At 62.8% G+C, this 17,012-nt stretch overlaps 3 protein-coding genes across 11 annotated transcripts in view; 2 read left to right on the plus strand and 1 right to left on the minus strand.

Annotated features, from left to right (window-relative positions):
* The first annotated feature begins 397 nt into the window (after nucleotides 1–397).
* On the plus strand, nucleotides 398–10,940 carry SLC49A3 (solute carrier family 49 member 3). 8 transcript variants are annotated; one of them, XM_070372852.1, is made up of 10 exons: nucleotides 398–751; nucleotides 3,440–3,598; nucleotides 3,781–3,994; nucleotides 4,141–4,217; nucleotides 5,730–5,867; nucleotides 5,987–6,103; nucleotides 6,685–6,837; nucleotides 7,105–7,262; nucleotides 7,421–7,530; nucleotides 8,012–9,204. In XM_070372852.1, the coding sequence occupies exons 1-10, from the start codon at nucleotides 614–616 to the stop codon at nucleotides 8,191–8,193; spliced, it is 1,446 nt and encodes a 481-aa protein (XP_070228953.1). In that variant the 5' UTR covers nucleotides 398–613; the 3' UTR covers nucleotides 8,194–9,204. The 8 variants fall into 8 exon arrangements, 6 of the variants coding, with proteins under 6 accessions (XP_070228953.1, XP_070228954.1, XP_070228949.1 ...); XM_070372853.1 differs by having other exon boundaries at nucleotides 398–702; XR_011464589.1 differs by lacking the exon at nucleotides 398–751 and adding an exon at nucleotides 10,808–10,940 and having other exon boundaries at nucleotides 1,013–3,598; nucleotides 8,012–9,180.
* Nucleotides 10,941–11,441: 501 nt separating this feature from the next.
* Nucleotides 11,442–13,166, plus strand: ATP5ME (ATP synthase membrane subunit e). The gene is made up of 4 exons (XM_070372860.1): nucleotides 11,442–11,691; nucleotides 12,086–12,140; nucleotides 12,527–12,625; nucleotides 13,088–13,166. The coding sequence occupies exons 1-4, from the start codon at nucleotides 11,548–11,550 to the stop codon at nucleotides 13,111–13,113; spliced, it is 324 nt and encodes a 107-aa protein (XP_070228961.1). The 5' UTR covers nucleotides 11,442–11,547; the 3' UTR covers nucleotides 13,114–13,166.
* Nucleotides 13,167–14,808: 1,642 nt separating this feature from the next.
* PDE6B (phosphodiesterase 6B) overlaps nucleotides 14,809–17,012 on the minus strand; it is a 33,005-nt gene continuing 30,801 nt past the window's right edge. Inside the window, exons 18-19 of one of the 2 annotated variants that reach the window (XM_070372845.1) lie at nucleotides 15,988–16,073; nucleotides 14,809–15,152 (exon numbers count right to left, since the gene is read on the minus strand). In XM_070372845.1, the coding sequence (XP_070228946.1) occupies nucleotides 14,996–15,152; nucleotides 15,988–16,073 (243 nt within the window). In that variant the 3' untranslated portion in view covers nucleotides 14,809–14,995. Of the gene's footprint in view, nucleotides 15,153–15,925; nucleotides 16,074–17,012 lie in introns of both variants that reach the window. The other variant, XM_070372844.1, reaches the window with a different exon arrangement.

Here is a 17,012-nt window from a genome sequence, read left to right on the forward strand (position 1 = left end):
TTCCCTTGGGATCCCTGTGTTCAAGCCCACAGAAATCTATATCTCGTGTTTTCTCAGCTGCAAACTGCAGATTCCCAGGTAGGGGGCGGTCACCTGCTCCTCCCTGGCCCACGGTCCCGTGCTCTGGCACAGCCCTTTTCCTGGGCATGAGGACAGGCTAGTCTCCACCTCCCCCTCTGCCCGTCCTGCCTCAGTCCTGCTTCTCTGCAGGGCAGACTCGAGTGGAGTCAAGAGCATCTAGTGCAGTCTAGAGCATTGATTGGAGGCGCTTTGCAAACTGACTCCAGCCTTCTCCTCGAGGTTGGCCTCCAGCCTACAGCTGTTACTTGTTTGGACCTCAGGAAATAGGTGGGTGGGGGTGGCGGAGGGGTTATTTCCACACCCCTTTCAGGAAGTGCGGCCTTTCCGCGAGGCAGTGACTTCCTGGAGCCGCTCCTGACCCACGTGCGTGAGCGCATCCATCGCAGGGCCTCGCGAGGGCATTTTGGTCCCCTTTCAGCCTGACCAGTGGTAACCCCTGCCTGTGGGGCGGGTTCTGACCCGACCCCACCTCCGAGGGCGGTGCTGGCCCATCAGCGCGGCTCCAAAAGTCGGCGGCCCGGGTGCAGCGGCAATGGCGGGGCCGGCGGGAGACTGGCCAGAGGCCGGCGCGGCGACCTCGGTCCGGAGCGCGCTGGGGGGCTACCGCGCCTACGCCCGCCGGTGGGTCTTCCTGCTGGTGATCAGCCTGCTCAGCTGCTCCAACGCCACGGTAGGGGCTGGGCCGGGGCCGGGCCGGCGGGGCAGGGCTGCAGGACAGGCCGGGACCTTGCCGAGCCCGGCCCGTCGACGTCCGGTGCGCGCCGAGCGCCGCTTCCCGTTGGAGAATCGGCCGCTGAGAACTCGCTCGGCCAGTCCCGGGACGCAGCCCTCCAGTTTCGCGACGGCGGAACCGCGGGGGAGGGCCGCCCGCGAGCTCAGCGCAGGCCGGGGGCGGAGAGCCCCTTCCTTGGCGGAGGCTGCGCAGGTAGAGCGGGTGTCCTGTCTGTCCTCGGGGGCCTGAGACCCGCGGTGGTTTCGACAGGATGCCGCTCCTGCCTCCGAAAGGGTCACTGTCCACGGCCACGGAGGGATCCTCCCGCAGTCTCCCTTCTCTGCCAAGTGCGCACCCACTGCAGCCTGGGCACCCGCTCTGCCCCCCTACCTGCCTCTCTTCCCTGGGCCCTGACCGCCCTCCCACGGTTTATGGCTCACTTCCAAGGTCCCTCACCAGAGGTCTTTCTTGCCTGCCCACTCAGTCCCTTTCTTCACAGCCACCCCGCTGGGGTCAGCAGAGACCCTTCAGCTGTTCTAGAACTGACCCCACTGCTGGCAGGGACAGTGCTCATCATCACAGCCCCTGAGACCAGAGAAGCCCCCGCGAGAACCAGGTCTGCCGGTTCCAGGGCCCCAACTCTCCCAACCTGCTGCTCCCCGAGACTCGCCCCTTGAGGGCCGAGGCCCTCTGCCGGCCCAGCACGTGCCACGGCTCAGCCAGCAGACCTTTTTCTGCTCCTCCAGCCCCGGGCTGTGCCATCCTGCGTGCCCTGGACTGCATGCTCTTCCCAACCTGAGGCTAGTGGCTGCCTGTCGAGCGGTCAGGCTGCAGAGCTATGGGGCCCCTGGGTCTCCTCCTGTAGGCTGCTTGAAAGAACACCGTTCAGCCTCACACTGGACCTCAGGGAGTTGGGCAGTGAGGGGTGGCCACAATCATGAAACGCAAAATGGCCGGGGGGGTGGGGAGTGGGGCCTGAAGCTCAGGGAAGCCCCGAGTGGCAGAGGGAAGTCAGATGTAGAGACTGTGACAAGGAGGGGCTGGCAGGTGAGGGCAGCCCTGAAAGGTACCACCTTGGAGAGGTTCTTGGGCGACAGCCCGTCTTGGACGTCACTGCAACCTGTTCGGGACCTCTTTCCTCCTCCTTGCGGGCCAGCCCTGTGCTGGGACAAGTGCCATGCCCAGCCTGGGACTTCAGAGACGGTTTCTCTGCAGCAGTCGGTGGTCTGCCTCTGAACACTGTGAAGCCAGGATGGGTTTGGGTGCAGTGGTTTGAGAGTGCAGAACGGGGGTCTCTCTCAGCCCCCTCCAGCTGCTTCAGTGTCTGGGGGTGGATGTTGGAGGCCGAGGCTGTGCTTCCGCATTTGTCTCGTCCGCAAGTCGTCATGGAGCAAACAGGAATCACACCAGGACTTGTCATGGTTCCCACGGGGGTCGCGGCAGGGAGCTCGGGTCAAGAGGTGCACCCTCGCTTACTCCTCCTGTGGCCAAGTGTGCAGGGCCCTCAGTCCTGGGCGGGGTGGGCAGCATGAAGGGCACGTGGGTGGCGGTTGCAATGAGGCCTCAGTGGCCCTGGAGTGGTCTGGGTGAGGGACAGCGTGGGGGACAGCCACCTACATTTTCAAAGGACGCACAGGGCCTCCCGGCAGGCTGGGAACACATGGAGGAAGTCCGCGTCCTGGGCACACAGTTCCCCCCACGTTGCTGTGTGTGTTTCAGACCTGTCTCCACCCTGCTGGCCACAGGTTCTGGGGGGGACCGAGGGGCGAGGCTGGCAAAGGTGGGCTGCGTTCAGAAGGCATAGCAGCCAGAGCCAGGCTTTCTCGCCGCTGGATCAGCTGGGCAGGAAGCAGGTGGTGGCACCAAGCTCTTTCTGAACCTAGAAGCTCTGTCCTGAGAAAAGGGAAGAAAAGGCAGCTGTTGCCCAAGGTCGCTGTCATGTGGGGCTCTGTGGTCAGAGCTCTGTTCGGGTTAGGAAGGCTGGATCCTGCGGCCTCTGCCGTGGGGGCAGGGTGTGAGGCCTGGGTGAGCTGTGCCCTCTCAGAGGTGGAGTCCGTGGGCTTTGATTTGTGACACCTTCATTTCTGCACCAGGCCAGGACGCCTCCCCACTCCCTCCTGCAGTAAGCCCTGGTGCACCGGCGTGTCCTCCATGGGCACCGAGTGTCCACGGAGTGGCCCCCACAATGTGCTCCTCGGCCTGTCCCATCCGGGCAAACTACACGCCCACGTGACAGGGAGCCGGGGGACCCTCTCCCACCCCCCGGCACTCCAGCTTTGGCCAGCACCCAGTCTAGGCTCCCCCCACCCCGGCATGGTGGCCATCTCTCTTCTGCTGTCAGCCCCAGGCCTTCTCCTCAGAGGGTCAGTCCTGGAGGCCTCGCTGTCCTGCAGGGTCCAGCCAGGTTGTCCGCCTCTGTCTGCCCCGGGAACATGCCTGCAAGGATGGTTCCGGTCCTCTGCCCCGACATGCTGTCTGAGCTCCCAGCTGGTGCCTCCTCTCTGGCCTGACCAAGTGAAGACCCCAGCCCTGACGGGACCCCTGGACCCTTTCTCTCCCTCAGACCAGCCAGCCATGCCCAGGGCAGCCAGCAGCCGCAGTGTCTGCGGTGCCTGCCCCGGGCTGACTCCAGCCTGTGTCTCGCAGCTGTGGCTCAGCTTCGCGCCCGTGGCTGACACGATCGCCCGGCACTTCCTCCTCTCCACCGAGCAGATCAACTGGCTGTCGCTGGTCTATCTCGTGGTGTCCATCCCGTTCGGTATGGTGGCCATCTGGGTTCTGGACTCCGTTGGACTCCGCAGGGCGGTGAGTCAGACCACACACCAGGGCCTGCTCTGGGACAGGCGGGTCCCCAAGCATGGGATCGAGAGCCACCCCCTCCTCCCAAGATCCGAGTCCTCAGGCAGAGCCACTGGGTGGTGAGTGGAGGCTGGGGCGGTGGGGGGCATTCCGGCTGCTGGGCAGCTCTTCTGACCCCACCCTTGCAGACCACCCTCGGCGCGTTCCTGAACTTCTGGGGGAGCATGATCCGCTCCATGCCCTGCATGGCCGTTGACATCCAGGACCCGTTTGTCTTCCTCCTGGGTGGGCAGACCTTCTGCGCCCTGGCCCAGACCCTGGTCATATTCTCTCCAGCCAAGCTGGCCGCCTTGTGGTTCCCTGAGCACCAGCGAGCCACAGCCAACATGATCGGCACCATGTGTGAGTCTCAGTGAGGCCGGCGTCTCCTCTGGTTCAGCGTGTGGCTGGGCGCTTCTGTGCACTCCCCGCTCTGGGGGCCGAGGGCTCCTCCGTGGATGGGGGCCCAGCCTACCTTCCTGAGCTGACGCACATCCCTGTCCATCTAGCAAATGCCCTGGGTATTCTGGTGGCCAACCTGCTGTCTCCCGCTCTGGTGAAGACGGAGGAGGACATCCCCTTGATGGTGAGGGAGCTCACAGGTGCACGCATGTGTGCGCCTCTGCGTATGACGTAGGCTGTGTGTTTGCATGTGTGTGTGTGCATGTTCCTGGGCTGTGTGTGCTAGTGCATGTGTGCGGGGTGGTGGGCTCGTGCACCCACGCTGCCCGTGTGAGTGTGCACTTGCATCTTCTGTGGACACGGCTGAGTGCACCCTGTGTACATGGGGCTTCCTCTGTTGCAAGTACTGGGCACCTTCCGAGCGTCAGGCACAACCCCAGGCTGCTGGGTGTTTTCCTTGGAGGGGAGAGAGCACCAGGGCGGCAAGAGGCTGGCTGCAGGAGGATGAGGCATTGCGAGGGTGGGGAGGAGGACGTGGGACCAGAGAGAAAGGCGCTGAGGTGGAGGCGAGACTGAGGGGTGCGGCTGCAGCCAGAAGTGTGTGTCTGCTGAGCAAGGGGAGGGCGGAGGGAAGCATCAATCCAGGTGGCATGCGGTTGGCTTGATGTGATGGACACCCTGGGGGGATCTGAAGGGAGAGTGATTCCATCTGGTCCAGAACAGCTCAGGGAACGAAAGGTGTGCCTGGAGTGTCCAGGGAGAGAGCCTGGGCTGTGATTCAGCTGGGGAGTGGGGTGCACTGAGGAGTGAGGGGCTTCTAGCTGGGGGATGGTTGGGGTCACTCACAGAGGTGGGAGAGGGGGTCCAGGTGACAGTTGGATAGAGCGCCCAGAGATGGTCGAGCTGAGGCCATCACTGTTGGAGTCACCCTTGGGTGAAATTTTCAAAGCCAGGTTTCTGAATGCAGCAAAGCAGAGGAGGCCCCGAACAGGCCCTGGGCTTGCTGGCGTCCACCTGGAACGACAGGCGAGGCGGGCAGTGAAGAGGCAGCAGCTCGTCTGGAGCCTAGGGAGCAGGCTTGAAGTGCCTGTGTGTGTGTGCGTGCATCCACGGGGACCTGTGCGTGTACACTCATGCCCACGTGCATGAGTGTGCATCCACGGGGACCTGTGTACGTGCATTCACGCCCGTGTGCATGCATCCACGGGGATGCACGTGCAGTCATGCCCGTGTGCGTGTATCCACGGGGACCTGTGTGTGCGTGCACTCACGCCCATGTGCATGTGCGTGCATCCAAGGCCACCTGTGTGAGTGCAATCACGCCCGTGTGCATGTGTTTGCATACACAGGGACCTGTGCACGTGCACTCACGCCAGTGTGCGTGTATCCACGGGGACCTGTGCGAGTGCAGTCACGCTCCTGTGTGTGTATCCACGGGGACCTGTGCGAGTGCAATCACGCCCGTGTGCGTGTATCCACGGGGACCTGTGCGAGTGCAGTCACGCTCCTGTGTGTGTATCCACGGGGACCTGTGCGAGTGCAATCACGCCAGTGTGCGTGTATCCATGGGGACCTGTGCGAGTGCAATCACGCTCGTGTGCGTGTATCCACGGGGACCTGTACGAGTGCAGTCATGCCCGGGTGCGTGCATCCACGGGGACCTGTGTGCGTGTACTCATGCACACTCTCCCCACAGCTAGGCACCTACATCCTCCCTGCTGGCCTCACATTCCTGTTGGCCATTGCATGCCTCTGGGAGAGTGTGCCCCCCACCCCGCCCTCTGTGGGGGCTGCCCAGTCCACCTCGCTGTCGTTCCTAGCTGGGCTGAAGCTGGTTAGTGCTGCGCGTGCTGTGGGCCTGGGGGGTGGGGGCGAAGAGGGGGAGGGGCAGGCCACCCCTGGAGCCTCCGCATGTGCTGCGAGGCTCTGGACTGAGCGGCCCCTCCCCTTTAGCTCACGAGGAACAAGGCCTACATGGTTCTGGCTGTGTGCTTTGGGGGCGGCATTGGCATCTTCTCCAACTTCTCAGCCCTCCTGGAGCAGGTCCTCTGCGTGAACGGCTACTCCAGCGTGAGTGCTGGCCCCGACCTGGGGGCCCCCCACCCGGACACAGCCTTGGGGGCCTGTTGACCTGCTGGTGGCTGTGGAGCGGCCCACGAACTTCCCAAGTGCTGTCCCCACACCTCCTGTCAGGGTGCTCCTGAGATGCTGTGAGTCTGGGTCTGCAGACAGTGGGTGGCAGCCACGGGCTGGGGTGCTGGCAGAGCCCGCCTGCTCCCACAGCCCTCCGCCAGCCCTGTGGGTCTGTCTGGTATCAGACTCACAGCATCTCGGCTGTGCCCGCTGTGGTCTGGCTTCAGCACTGGGCATGGGGTTCAGGCCCCGAGTGTTCCCAGTTTCTCAGAGGTGACAGGCGTCGAGGGCGTCTGCAGAAGCCAGGCCCTTTCTCTAGGACTTGTCCAGTTCCTGGGTGGAGGTGAGACAAGGCCGTGGCACACCCAGGGAGGACACCTCCCGTCCCCGAGCCTCCCACATGGTCCTCCTTGGGCCTCGGGTGCTGCTCGGTGACCCTGCCGTGGGTTCCCTGGTGGTGGGGTACACCTGGGAACAGATGGGTTCAGATAATGGACAAGGTGCCCCCTACCCTCCAGGAATTTGCGGGCCTCTGCGGGGCTCTCTTCATTGTGTTTGGAGTCTTGGGGGCAGTGGCTCTGGGCCTGTACGTGGACAGGACCAAGCACTTCACCGAGGCCATCAAGATCGGCCTCTGTCTGACGTCTCTGGCCTGTGTGGCCTTTGCTGTGGTAAGAGTCCTCTTGAGCTGAGACCACCTTGCAGAGGGTGAGAGTGGGGTGCCCCAGGGGTGGGGCAGCTGGCAGGTTGGCCATAACAGACACCCAGACCCACTCAGATCCAGGTGCCCCCGCCGGGGTGTCCCTGGAGTGGTGTGGGCGCTGTGGCCTCTCCAGCCCTGGCACTGCCCTGCCCCCGACAGGGCTCGGCAGGGCCTGGGGTTCAGGCTGGGGCACTTCTGACTCCTGCCCTGCCGGTCTGTGCGGCTTGCTGTCCAGGTGTCTCAGCTGCAGGGACAGACCATCGTGCTGGCCGCCATCTGCTCGCTGCTGGGGTTCTTTGGCTTCTCGGTGGCGCCCGTTGCCATGGAGCTGGCGGTCGAGTGCTCCTTCCCCGTGGGTGAGGGCGCGGCCGCAGGCCTGGTCTTTGTGCTGGGGTGAGTGCCCATTCCCATGGCTTTCCAGGGACCCAGGGACCCTCCCCTTGCCCCCACCCCCAGGACACACCATGGACGACCTGAATGCCTACTGCGTGCTGCCCTTGGGGTCCCTGGGGCAGCACTGGGGTAGGGCTGAGGGCTTCGTGGCTGTGTAGGCAGGCCGAGGGCGTTCTCATCATGGTGCTGCTGACTTCCCTGACCGTGCGCCACGCGGAGCCGTCTGTCTCCACCTGCCAGGATGGCCAGGGCCCGCTGGACTGGAAGGGTGAGGCCCAGGCCAGGAGGCTGACCCCACCCAGCCCTGGAGTCTCCCTTCCACTGGCCTCTTTCTCTTGGCAACCTCCACTGTCCTGGCGGGTGGGTGCAGGGCGCCCACTGAGGGGTGAGGTGGGTTGGGGCGGACCGAGGGCAGCAGGCAGAACCTGGAGCGCAGCCTGGTGGGAGCAGCCCTCACGGGAGCCCACCTGTGACCCCACATGAGCAGTTTTGAAGTGAGATCACAGACAGGAGAGACACAGTAAGAGACGCAGAGAAAGACAGAGATGGAGACAGAAAGCCAGAGAGACAGGAGTGCGGTCATGCTGCACGCCCACGTCCTCAGACCTGGTGGGTGACCCTGGGGCTCACGGCCCCTGGGTCTGCAAACCTGCCTCTTGGGGCCAGGCGGGGATCTGTGCCCAAGGCTGCTCTGGGGTCCCTTGCACCTAGGCGAGTGCCTCAGGCAGCGCTGGGCCGTCTCTCCCTAGCGCCCATGCTGCTGATGGCCGGCCTCTGCGTCCTCTTCAGCTGCCTCTTCGTGCTCCTCTTCCACACACCGTACCGGCGCCTGCAGGCTGAGGCCGACGCCAGCCCCTCCATTCAGGAGGATGAACGCCCAGCAACCGCAGCAGCCCTGGGCCACGCGCCCTACCTGGCAGCCACGCCCTGAGGCTCCACCGTAGCACCCTGGACCCCAGCAGCCCCTTCCTGGAACTGGTGCTCCTGGCCCTGGCTCCTTCCTCCTGGGAGCCCTCCAAGACATCTCAGGGGCCCTGTAGAGGGCCAGAGGCTGGAGAGCAGTTGGCATGAGAAAAAGAGGACCTGGGGATGTGAAGGGGAGGCAGGGACGTGGGCTCTGGTCCCTTTGGCTGGACCTGTTACGACTGAGGCTGGGATAATGCTGGCATCCTGGGGGGACCCAGGGTTGTGGCAGGGGGGCCCAGGGGATTCTCTCTGGCCGCAGCAAGAAGAGCTGCTGCTGTGCAGACAAGAGGCCACTGACCAGGGGTACCCCAGTGGCCACACCAGGCCCAGGGCGGCTACTGCAGGGGTTGGCCTGGCACTGGGGGGGCCAGGGCGAGGGGGAACTGAGTGGGTGTGGGACTCCGAAGGCCCCAGCGTGGCTGAGTGTGGGGTGGACAGGTGTGAGGAAGGCCCTCCTTGAAGGAGCCCGTGCTGGAGCCACCCGTGTCCACCTCTGCTGACCACTGAATGACCAGCCCTCCAGCCTGGTGCCGGCACAGATGGGCAGAGCAGGTGGGGCCAGGCTGGGCAGGAGGTGGAGGGTGGGCCGCAGGCAGACGCTGCTACTCCCTGAAGACCCTCCTGCCCCCAGGGGGTTACCCCTACCCCAGACCTTCTCCACCCCATGGACACTCCCACCCCCAGGAGGACACCTCCGCCCAACAGAGACACTGTGGGCAGGAAGGTTTGTCGGTTCACATTTATTCAACTGGCCACAGCCCCGTGGGGTGGGGTGCCTCTCGCTCCTCTTCCCAGGGGCGAACATGTGGCCCAGCGTCTTGTAGCCCAGGCTGCCTACAGTACCACTGGTGGAGAACTGGAACATCTGGTCGACCTGCAAGTTTGGTGCGGGGGGTGTCAGGCCCAGGACGGCATGGAGGGAGTGGAGGGTCCCCAAGGCTGCAGCCAGCAGGTGAATTACAGGAACTGGACTCCAGGCTCTGTCTTGTTTGTGTGTGGGGGTGGAAGGAAGCTGGGGGAGACCCTGCAGGGAAAGGGGTGGGGCTGGGGCTGGCGTCCCCCTTCCTGGACACTGGGCGTCCCACCCTCCTGATGCTGCAGCTACTAGGGGCTGAGGCACATCCCCCCGGAGCCCCGAGGGCCATGCTTGAGCCTCACAGAGGGCCTTGGGGAATGACGTAGGGCGCCAGGGGCCAAACCTCTTCAGCAGTCATGTTGTCGGCCTGGGATGCGAGCTGCCGCCTGCTGCTGAGGACAGCAGGGAGGGGCCAGGTTAGGCTGTTCTGGGGAAGCACTGGCCCTGAGCTGGAGCGCTGGCCCCAGAGGAGCCCTCTGATGGGTTCTCATGGGGGCACGTCTGCCCCCTTCAATCCCACCTGCTCACAGGGCAGGTACCTCTTGGGAGCCTGTCCCTGGGTGAGTCCTGGGCACTAGGGGGGACCGCAGGGAGCCATCCCTGACTCCCACATCCCTGGGGCACCTGTTCATGAGGCTGAAGTAGCCCCCAGAGGGGCTAAAAACCCAGTGATGGTCTGAATGGCAGTGACTGCGGGCCCCACGAGGGTATGGGTGATCGTGCCCTGGGTTTCCCTGAGGGACTCAGGATCCTGGGCAGGCTGATCAAGACCTGAAAGCTGGGGCAGGTGGGGGTGGGCCTGGCTTCCTCCCGCCCTGGTGCCCATGGTCATGCTCACTAGTCCTTGTTGGCGCTGCCCTTGCCATCGGGGTCCAGCATCTTCAATGCGCTGAGGACAGTCTCCTCGGGGTCAGTGCCTGCCCACAGGAAGCCTCGAGCCTTGGGCGTCTCAGGTGCTAGTCCTGCCCCTCACCACCCAGGGCTCCACGTCCTTGCCCACTTGATGCTCTCAGTGGCCTTCCCACTCTGAGCGCCTGAGAGACCCTCAGCTCCCACCCCAGGGTACTGTTCTTGGAGTCCCCTTGGTCCTGCCAGGCCCAGAGGTGAGCGATTTCTCAGTGAGGGACAGAGGCCCTACCAGCCGGTGGAGAGGTGGGCCTGGGCTGGGGGCCGTTCCCGGAATGCCAGGTCCTAGAGACTTTCAAGAGGTCTGCAAATTTGGGTTTTATGTGAGATATGCAGACATTAGGTGTCGAGTAAGTGCACACAGAGTGCTGGCAGGCCTGCAGCTGGCCTGGTGCTCACCCTCAGCTGCTCCCCAACACGTTCAGGAACACGGTGAAGTCGATGGGCCCCGAGGCCTCCTTGAACGTGGCATCCAGCTCGTCATCCTTGACTTTGATCTTGCCTGTTGCGGGAATGGGGGGTGGGGGTGGGGGTGTCACGGGGCAGGAGTATCAGCTGCCCTGGTGGCCTTGTGGTTGGTACAGGCACCCCGGGGCTGCCCCGCTCCGTCATTCTCCAGGTGTCCCCAACCCCCGTTGCCATGGGAACTGTGTGTAAGCACAGCAGGTTAAGTTGGGTGACTGGCCACCACTGCCCACCTCTGTGCAGCCTCTCTGCACACCTGGGCTGGGTGAGCTGTGTCTTCCCTTGCGCTGACCACAGAGCTGGGGGACAGAATACCCCACCAGCGTGACCCCTGCTTCTCATTTCCTCCCAGAAACGAGGGTGAGGGCCTCTCTGACGTGGACCTTGAAACGTGGGGCTGCAAGGTCCTGAGGGCTGGAGTCGGGATACCGAGGGAGCAGACTCTGCTAGGCCGGCCTTCTCGGGAGGACCTGTGCCCCTTTCTGCCGGGGAGGCTCCAGGGGTGAGGAAACCCTAGCTCTGCCGGGGGCTGGGAATGGGGCCGGTGGTGGGCAGAGGGGCACCCACGGCCGTGCCGCCCCAGGAAGGGGCTCGGGCCACACGGTAGACCTGGCCTGTGAGTCCAGAGGGGCCGGACATGGCCATCCCCTCCGCTGGGAGCCAGCCTGCACTCAGGCTACACTTTGTACCCGGACCCCGGATTCCCTGCCCAAGCCTCGAGCCCCTTCCCGGGCCGTCCCGGGGGCTGGTCTGGGGGGACCGCGGCCCGGACAGGCCTGGGTGTGGCTGCGGCCGCACTGGAGCCGCGGGCGGGGCGGGACAGGTAGGAGGGAGCTCGGTTTTTCACTTTGTACAGTGGACTCACAGTTTTCAAATATTTGTACCCGAGGTGTGCGGGCCTCGATTTGTGCTCAACCTGGTTCGCAGGAGGGTCGCACCTGCTGCAGGGAACGCGAACTCGCTGCCCGGCCACTGCCCATGCGGAAGCCGCCGCGCGCCGCGCCTGATGACGTCACCCGGGCGTGCGCGCGGGCCATTTGCCCTCCAGCCGCCAGGGGTCGGCACTCGGCGTCCTCGCCCTGTGGGCGGCGCATGCGCACGCCCGGCCGCGCCTCTGCGTCTGCGTCTCCGCGGTGTTCAGGGCCTTGCGGCATCCTCTTCGGTCCGAATTGTGCTTCCGGCGCGAGGGTCACGGACAGTATGGTTCCGCCGGTGCAGGTCTCTCCGCTCATCAAGGTGAACCAGGCTTCGCAGCCGCCGCCGCTGATCCGCTCTGCGTGGGCAAAGCGCGTGAGCGCCTTGGCGGGGCTTAAGGCCCCGGCCCGGCGCCCCCGACTCTCAGCACCCCCTGCCCTGACCCGGAGGCTGCGACCCCCCATCGGGCCGCGACGCCGCGGGTGTGACCCCCGCTCCCCCTACCCGGCTCCGCGCCCCGGACCCCGTCCCCCTACCCCGCTCCGCGACCGGGACCCCGACCCTGTGGGCTGAGACCCCCCCGCCCACCGGGCCCCGACGCCGCGGGCGTGACCTCCACCCCGTCCCCTCTCTCAGTGTCCCGGACCCCGACCCTGTGGGCTGAGACCCCCCAGGGGCGGTCCCCCCTGCCGCCCCTGACCGCTTTTTCCCACAGCTCGGCCGTTACTCCGCCCTGTTCCTCGGCATGGCCTACGGCGCCAAGCGCTACAGTGAGTGTCCGCGGGCGTCTGCGGCCCCCCGGCCGGGGCGGGAGAGGGGCGGCGTGGGAGGCCCCTGACCTGAGACCCGAAAGGGCCGGACCCCCGCGCGCGGCCGGTTGGAGGTTGGCCGGGCAGCACCTTGCAGCAGAGGACTGAGTGCGGGGCGGCTGGGTGCCTGGGGTGGCCGCGGGCGTCCTGTAGCTGCCCTCCGGGTCGGGCTCTCCGTTAGGAGGTGGGTATCAGGCCTTTACCTACATCCAGGTAAAGGAGAGTGGGAATCGGGCGCCCCTGGCACTCAGTGTACCTGAGGATGGCTTTGCCTGTGAACTGAATTCCCTTTAGAGCTTCAGTGGAAGCGTTCACTGGACGCCCCGCCCCCGCCTTCCCTTTGACAGATTACCTGAAACCTCGGGCGGAAGAGGAGAGAAGGCTTGCAGCCGAGGAGAAGAAGAAGCGGGATGAGCAGAAGCGCATCGAGCGGGAGCTGGCGGAAGGTGGTCATGCGTTTGGCTCTCCTAGATCTGTCCCCCGCCCCGCGGGGTTTTCAGAAACAGCTGCTGCTTCATACGGAGCAGCAAGTGGAGAGGAAAGGCTGCCTTCTCCATTTCCACTGGCCCCTGGGCCATCCTCTGCTGAGTGGGGTAGGGGTGGGGAAGGAGAGCCGTTGTTGGGGGCGGGTGCTAACCTGCCTTTAGTGAGGCTCGGCCCCTGGACCTTAGAGGTGAACTGTCTCAGCCTTAGAGGCCACACCACCGGAGCCAGGCTCCATCCTCCCTGACTGCGGCGACAGGTCCCAGGGAGGACCCGCAGGTCAAGGAAGGCTGAGGATATGGTGGAAACAGAGCATAGCCAGGCTCCATGAGATGAGACGCTGGATGGTTTAACCCCCAAAATCTAAGGTGGCCCTTTGGGGTGGTGGGCCTGTGTAATGGTGTGTTTTCCTTCTAACTTTCCAGCCCAAGAGGATACCATATTGAAGTGAGCCTGCCCTTCTCCTGAGCAGTGTGGCTGAATAAAGTTTTCTGTGCTCTGTGAGTCTGTGACTTTCCTTTATTGTCCCCAGTAGTTTGGTTTCTGGACTCAGACTCAGCTGTATGCCAGTCTTCTCAGATTATGTGCAGTGTGAGTGGAGAGGGATTCCAGAAAAACTAATCAATGATTCAGTGATGGGTGCATAAACACGGTGGAACACAGAGAAACTTGATCGTTTGCTCTGGGGGCTGGGGGTGGGAATGAGGTCGGGAGCCCCTAAGGATGCAGTTTGCAACAGAGGCGCAGCTCGCCCAAGCATCATGGGTGCTGCTGAGCTTCTCTGCTCATCCCTGGCTCAGACCCTTGGACGAGTAGGAAAGGGGGCAGGCTTCGCCACGTGGGAGGAGTGGGGGTGTCCTGATGCCCTTCGAGGTGGAACTTGGATTTCTCTTCTCCTTTTGCACATCCTCCTCCTGACCCCAGGTAGGGGATGTGGCCTCCTAAGGACTTTGCTGGGGTGCAGCTAGCTCTTCACTGGGCTTGGGCCTTTGTGCCTGAGAGGGCAGCAGACTCTGCCCCTGCTGGCTGTGCCTCTTCAAGCCTAGTGCGTGCGTGCCAAGTTGCTCCAGTCGTGTCCAACTCTGTGACACTAGGGACTGCAGCCTGCCAGGCTCCTCTGTCCATGGGATTCTCCAGGAAAAGAACACCAGGGTGGGTTGCTGTGCCCTCCCCCAAGGATCTTCCCGACCCCGGGAATGAACCCTTGTCTCTTAGACCTTCTGTGTTGGCAGGAGAGTTCTTTACCACTGACGCCACTTGGAAAGCCCACAAATGTTATGTATATAATAAGCGCGCGTGAGGCTTGGTGTCAAAAGTCGCTATTCCAGCTTTGTGCCTGGAGTGGACTTCCTAGGCTTCGAGCCCCAGTTCATTTGTTTTCCCTGTTTTCAGTAAAGGTGAGGCTGGAGTGCACACCCCCTAGGAGATCCTGAGGTTGGTGGGTGGCTGGCACTGGGTCTCTCTGGGAACTGGGGGGGACCCCAGTCCCATGCTCTTGTCCCCAGGTGTCATTGTGAGCTGAAGGTTGTGTGGGGCCTGTGGGTCCCCTGCACACTGCTGCCAGGAGCGCTGGGAGAACGCGGCATCTGAACCAGCCTTCACCCACGTGACCTTGCAGCACAGTTCATGGCTGTAGGCAAGGGGAGTTTCCAGTGTCTGGAAACAATTGCTTTGAAGCTAACATTGCAAGTTAAAGTCCTTTATTTCTATCAGATATTTAGCACCCATTTCAAGTGTGAGCTGTGTTTTCTGTCTGGGTCTGACTTGGCTTTTCTTCCCGGCTGAGAACCATTTGGTTCTTGGAGGCGTGTGGTTGCTTCCATGAAGGAAACCTCAGGGGTGCAGGTGGACTTGGGCAGGCCACAGGTGCGGGTCCCTCAGCAAGGTTCAGACCAGGTCCCGGCAGCATTTATTAACACATTATTTCTGCACAGATCACTGAGCTCTGATCACTGGTCTCACAACCTGGACCTTTCTGGCAGGATTTCTGGTTGGTCACAAATCAATGTCCTCTGCCACATAAAAAAGAGCAGCATGTTTTCTTTTGATTTTATTCTAAATTTCTATTCACATATTTGTTCCTAAACCAGATGAGAACTGGCATCCATGTATCCATTTCTCCACCTGTATACACATAAACACATGTGCAGTTGTGAACATATTCACCCAGTGCTCTCGGACACACAGCTCACAGATCTCCTGGTGGTGTGATTATGTATCCAAAAGTTGGATGAGGGTAAGGTAGGCTACACTGTTCAGATCATTCCTCATTGGCTTTAGTTCATAAAAACACAAGCCTTAAAAAAGTTCAAAGTATCCAAAATGGTCTTCAGTCATTTTCTCAGGCTCCCTAACCTCTTGTACCAGTGGTTAGAGGCGGGGTCCCAGGGTGGGGGTGGGGTGTGGGGCAGGGGGCCCGCGGACCGCCTCAGAGGATGCGGCAGGTAGAAGACCGGGGTGCCGGGCCGCCGTTGCAGATTTCTGTGCCCACTGCAAGAGAAGACAAGACAGTGAGCGAGGACCATGAGTGGCCCAGCGCCTCCATCCTCCCTGCAGGGGGAAGGGCAGGGCAGGGGCTGGTCTGCCTAAGCCGATTAGCCCGGCTGATCCTAATTTAGTTCTGGTGACGCTCCAGCAGTGGCCTCGCAGCTGGCTGGTTTCTGTTGGTTCTCTCCCCTGCGGACGTTTCAGAGAATGGTGATGACAGCTGCAGAGCACAAGCAAGGCTCGAGGACTCTGATGTGGGGGCACCGGCTGGTGCCAATGGAGCCGTGCTCCCACAGTGCTGGGGGTGGGGTGGGGAACAAGCTCTGCGCCCGGGGCGGGAGCACCATGCGTGCTGACCCCTAGCTTGCTTCTTAGGTTCCATGGGTCTGCTGTTTCAGCTCTGAGGCTGGCATGGGAGCGTAGATAGAGTTTATGAACTACTTAAGAGGGAACCGCTGATTGATGATGGGAACAGAGTTCCTGAGTTGGCTTTCCTCCCCTTTATAAAGGTGACGTCCCTCCAGAATCCCTTGACTCGGACCCCTAGCAGGCCCTTTCAGACTGGGCTCATCAGCCACCCTGAGTCAACCAGCCTGTTCCTAGGGGATGGGCCTCCCTCTGGAAGGGTGGCCGTCTGTGCAGCCCGGAGTCCAGGCACCCTGACCACAGGGCCACCCGAAGCCTGCCAGGGCCAGATGAGTGTCGCCTCACACCCGCCCCCTGCAGGCCAGGGCCAGGCTGCGTGGCCTTGGTTGAAGCTGGAGTGGAGCCCAGACCTTTCTTGGCCGTCGTCTCTTTCTTCTGGTCCTCCTCCAGGGCCTTCACCTTGGCTTCGTACTCATCGGCCAAGGCCTTCCACTCCTTCCTGTTGTTCTGCAGCCGGTCAAACATGGGCAGGATCTCCTCGTGGAAGCGGGAGAACTCCTGGAAAGGAAACAGAAGTCAGACCACATCCCTAGTGGTTCCTGGGTGGGCTGGGCCAGAGGTGGGGTGGTTAGAGATGCCACATCCCCAGCAAAGACCTAAAAAGGGAGAAGGCCTTGTGGTTTGTGTCCTTGAGGTTGGAACAGGAGCTACGGGGTGAGGTCCTGAAGAACAGAAAACATCCAAGCAGAAAGGACATTCCCTAGCAAGGGGGCTGAGAAGGCTGGGCAGAAGTGCGGGTCCTGGGGCTCCTTCACCCTCATGCAGACATCGCATGTCACACAGAGCACATGCTCACACATGCACACGTGTGGACACACAAGCTGTGCGGGTAGATGGAGGCGGGGAAGGCACAGGGGGGCAGTGCCTGGTGGGCCCCGGCAGTGAACCTGAGGACCAGCACGTGCGTCCTGGTCCCGCCTTCCTCCCAGCACTGACTCCAGCCCCTGGTGGAGGCAGAAAAGGGAGCTGGTGCTTCAGTAAAGGGAAGCACAAGGCCTTGGGGGCTGAGGTGGGGAGTGGGACAACGTGGTCAGAACCCAACACCCTTCTTGGAGTATGGGGCTACCCCTGAGACTGCAGCCAACAGTCATGGCGGCTGACCTTTGGGAGGGCTCTGCCCCCACCCCTGGCCAGTCCCCAGAGCCGAGGTCCAGCGCCTGCGCCAGGTCCTTGGCTCGCATCCCACTGCCCCCGGCTCTGCTCAGCTGTTTGCGGGGCCGGGCGCACCCAGCTGGAGGCTGGACCACCCCCATCTTCCCAGAGCTCAGATCCTGAATGGATGCACCGCACATACCCTGCAGTCGGTGCCTTGACAACACTGTGCAGGCTCTGCATGGGGGTGCCTTTAGATGGGGTTCGGGAAGGGATGTTTGGGGTGTGACATCAGGGTGTGCAGGAGGACGTTCTGGGAGGGAGAGATTGGGGTGGGAAATTTCA

Source organism: Bos mutus, chromosome 6 (assembly GCF_027580195.1).
Source record: "Bos mutus isolate GX-2022 chromosome 6, NWIPB_WYAK_1.1, whole genome shotgun sequence".
In the NCBI taxonomy this organism is placed as follows: Eukaryota; Metazoa; Chordata; class Mammalia; order Artiodactyla; family Bovidae; genus Bos; species Bos mutus.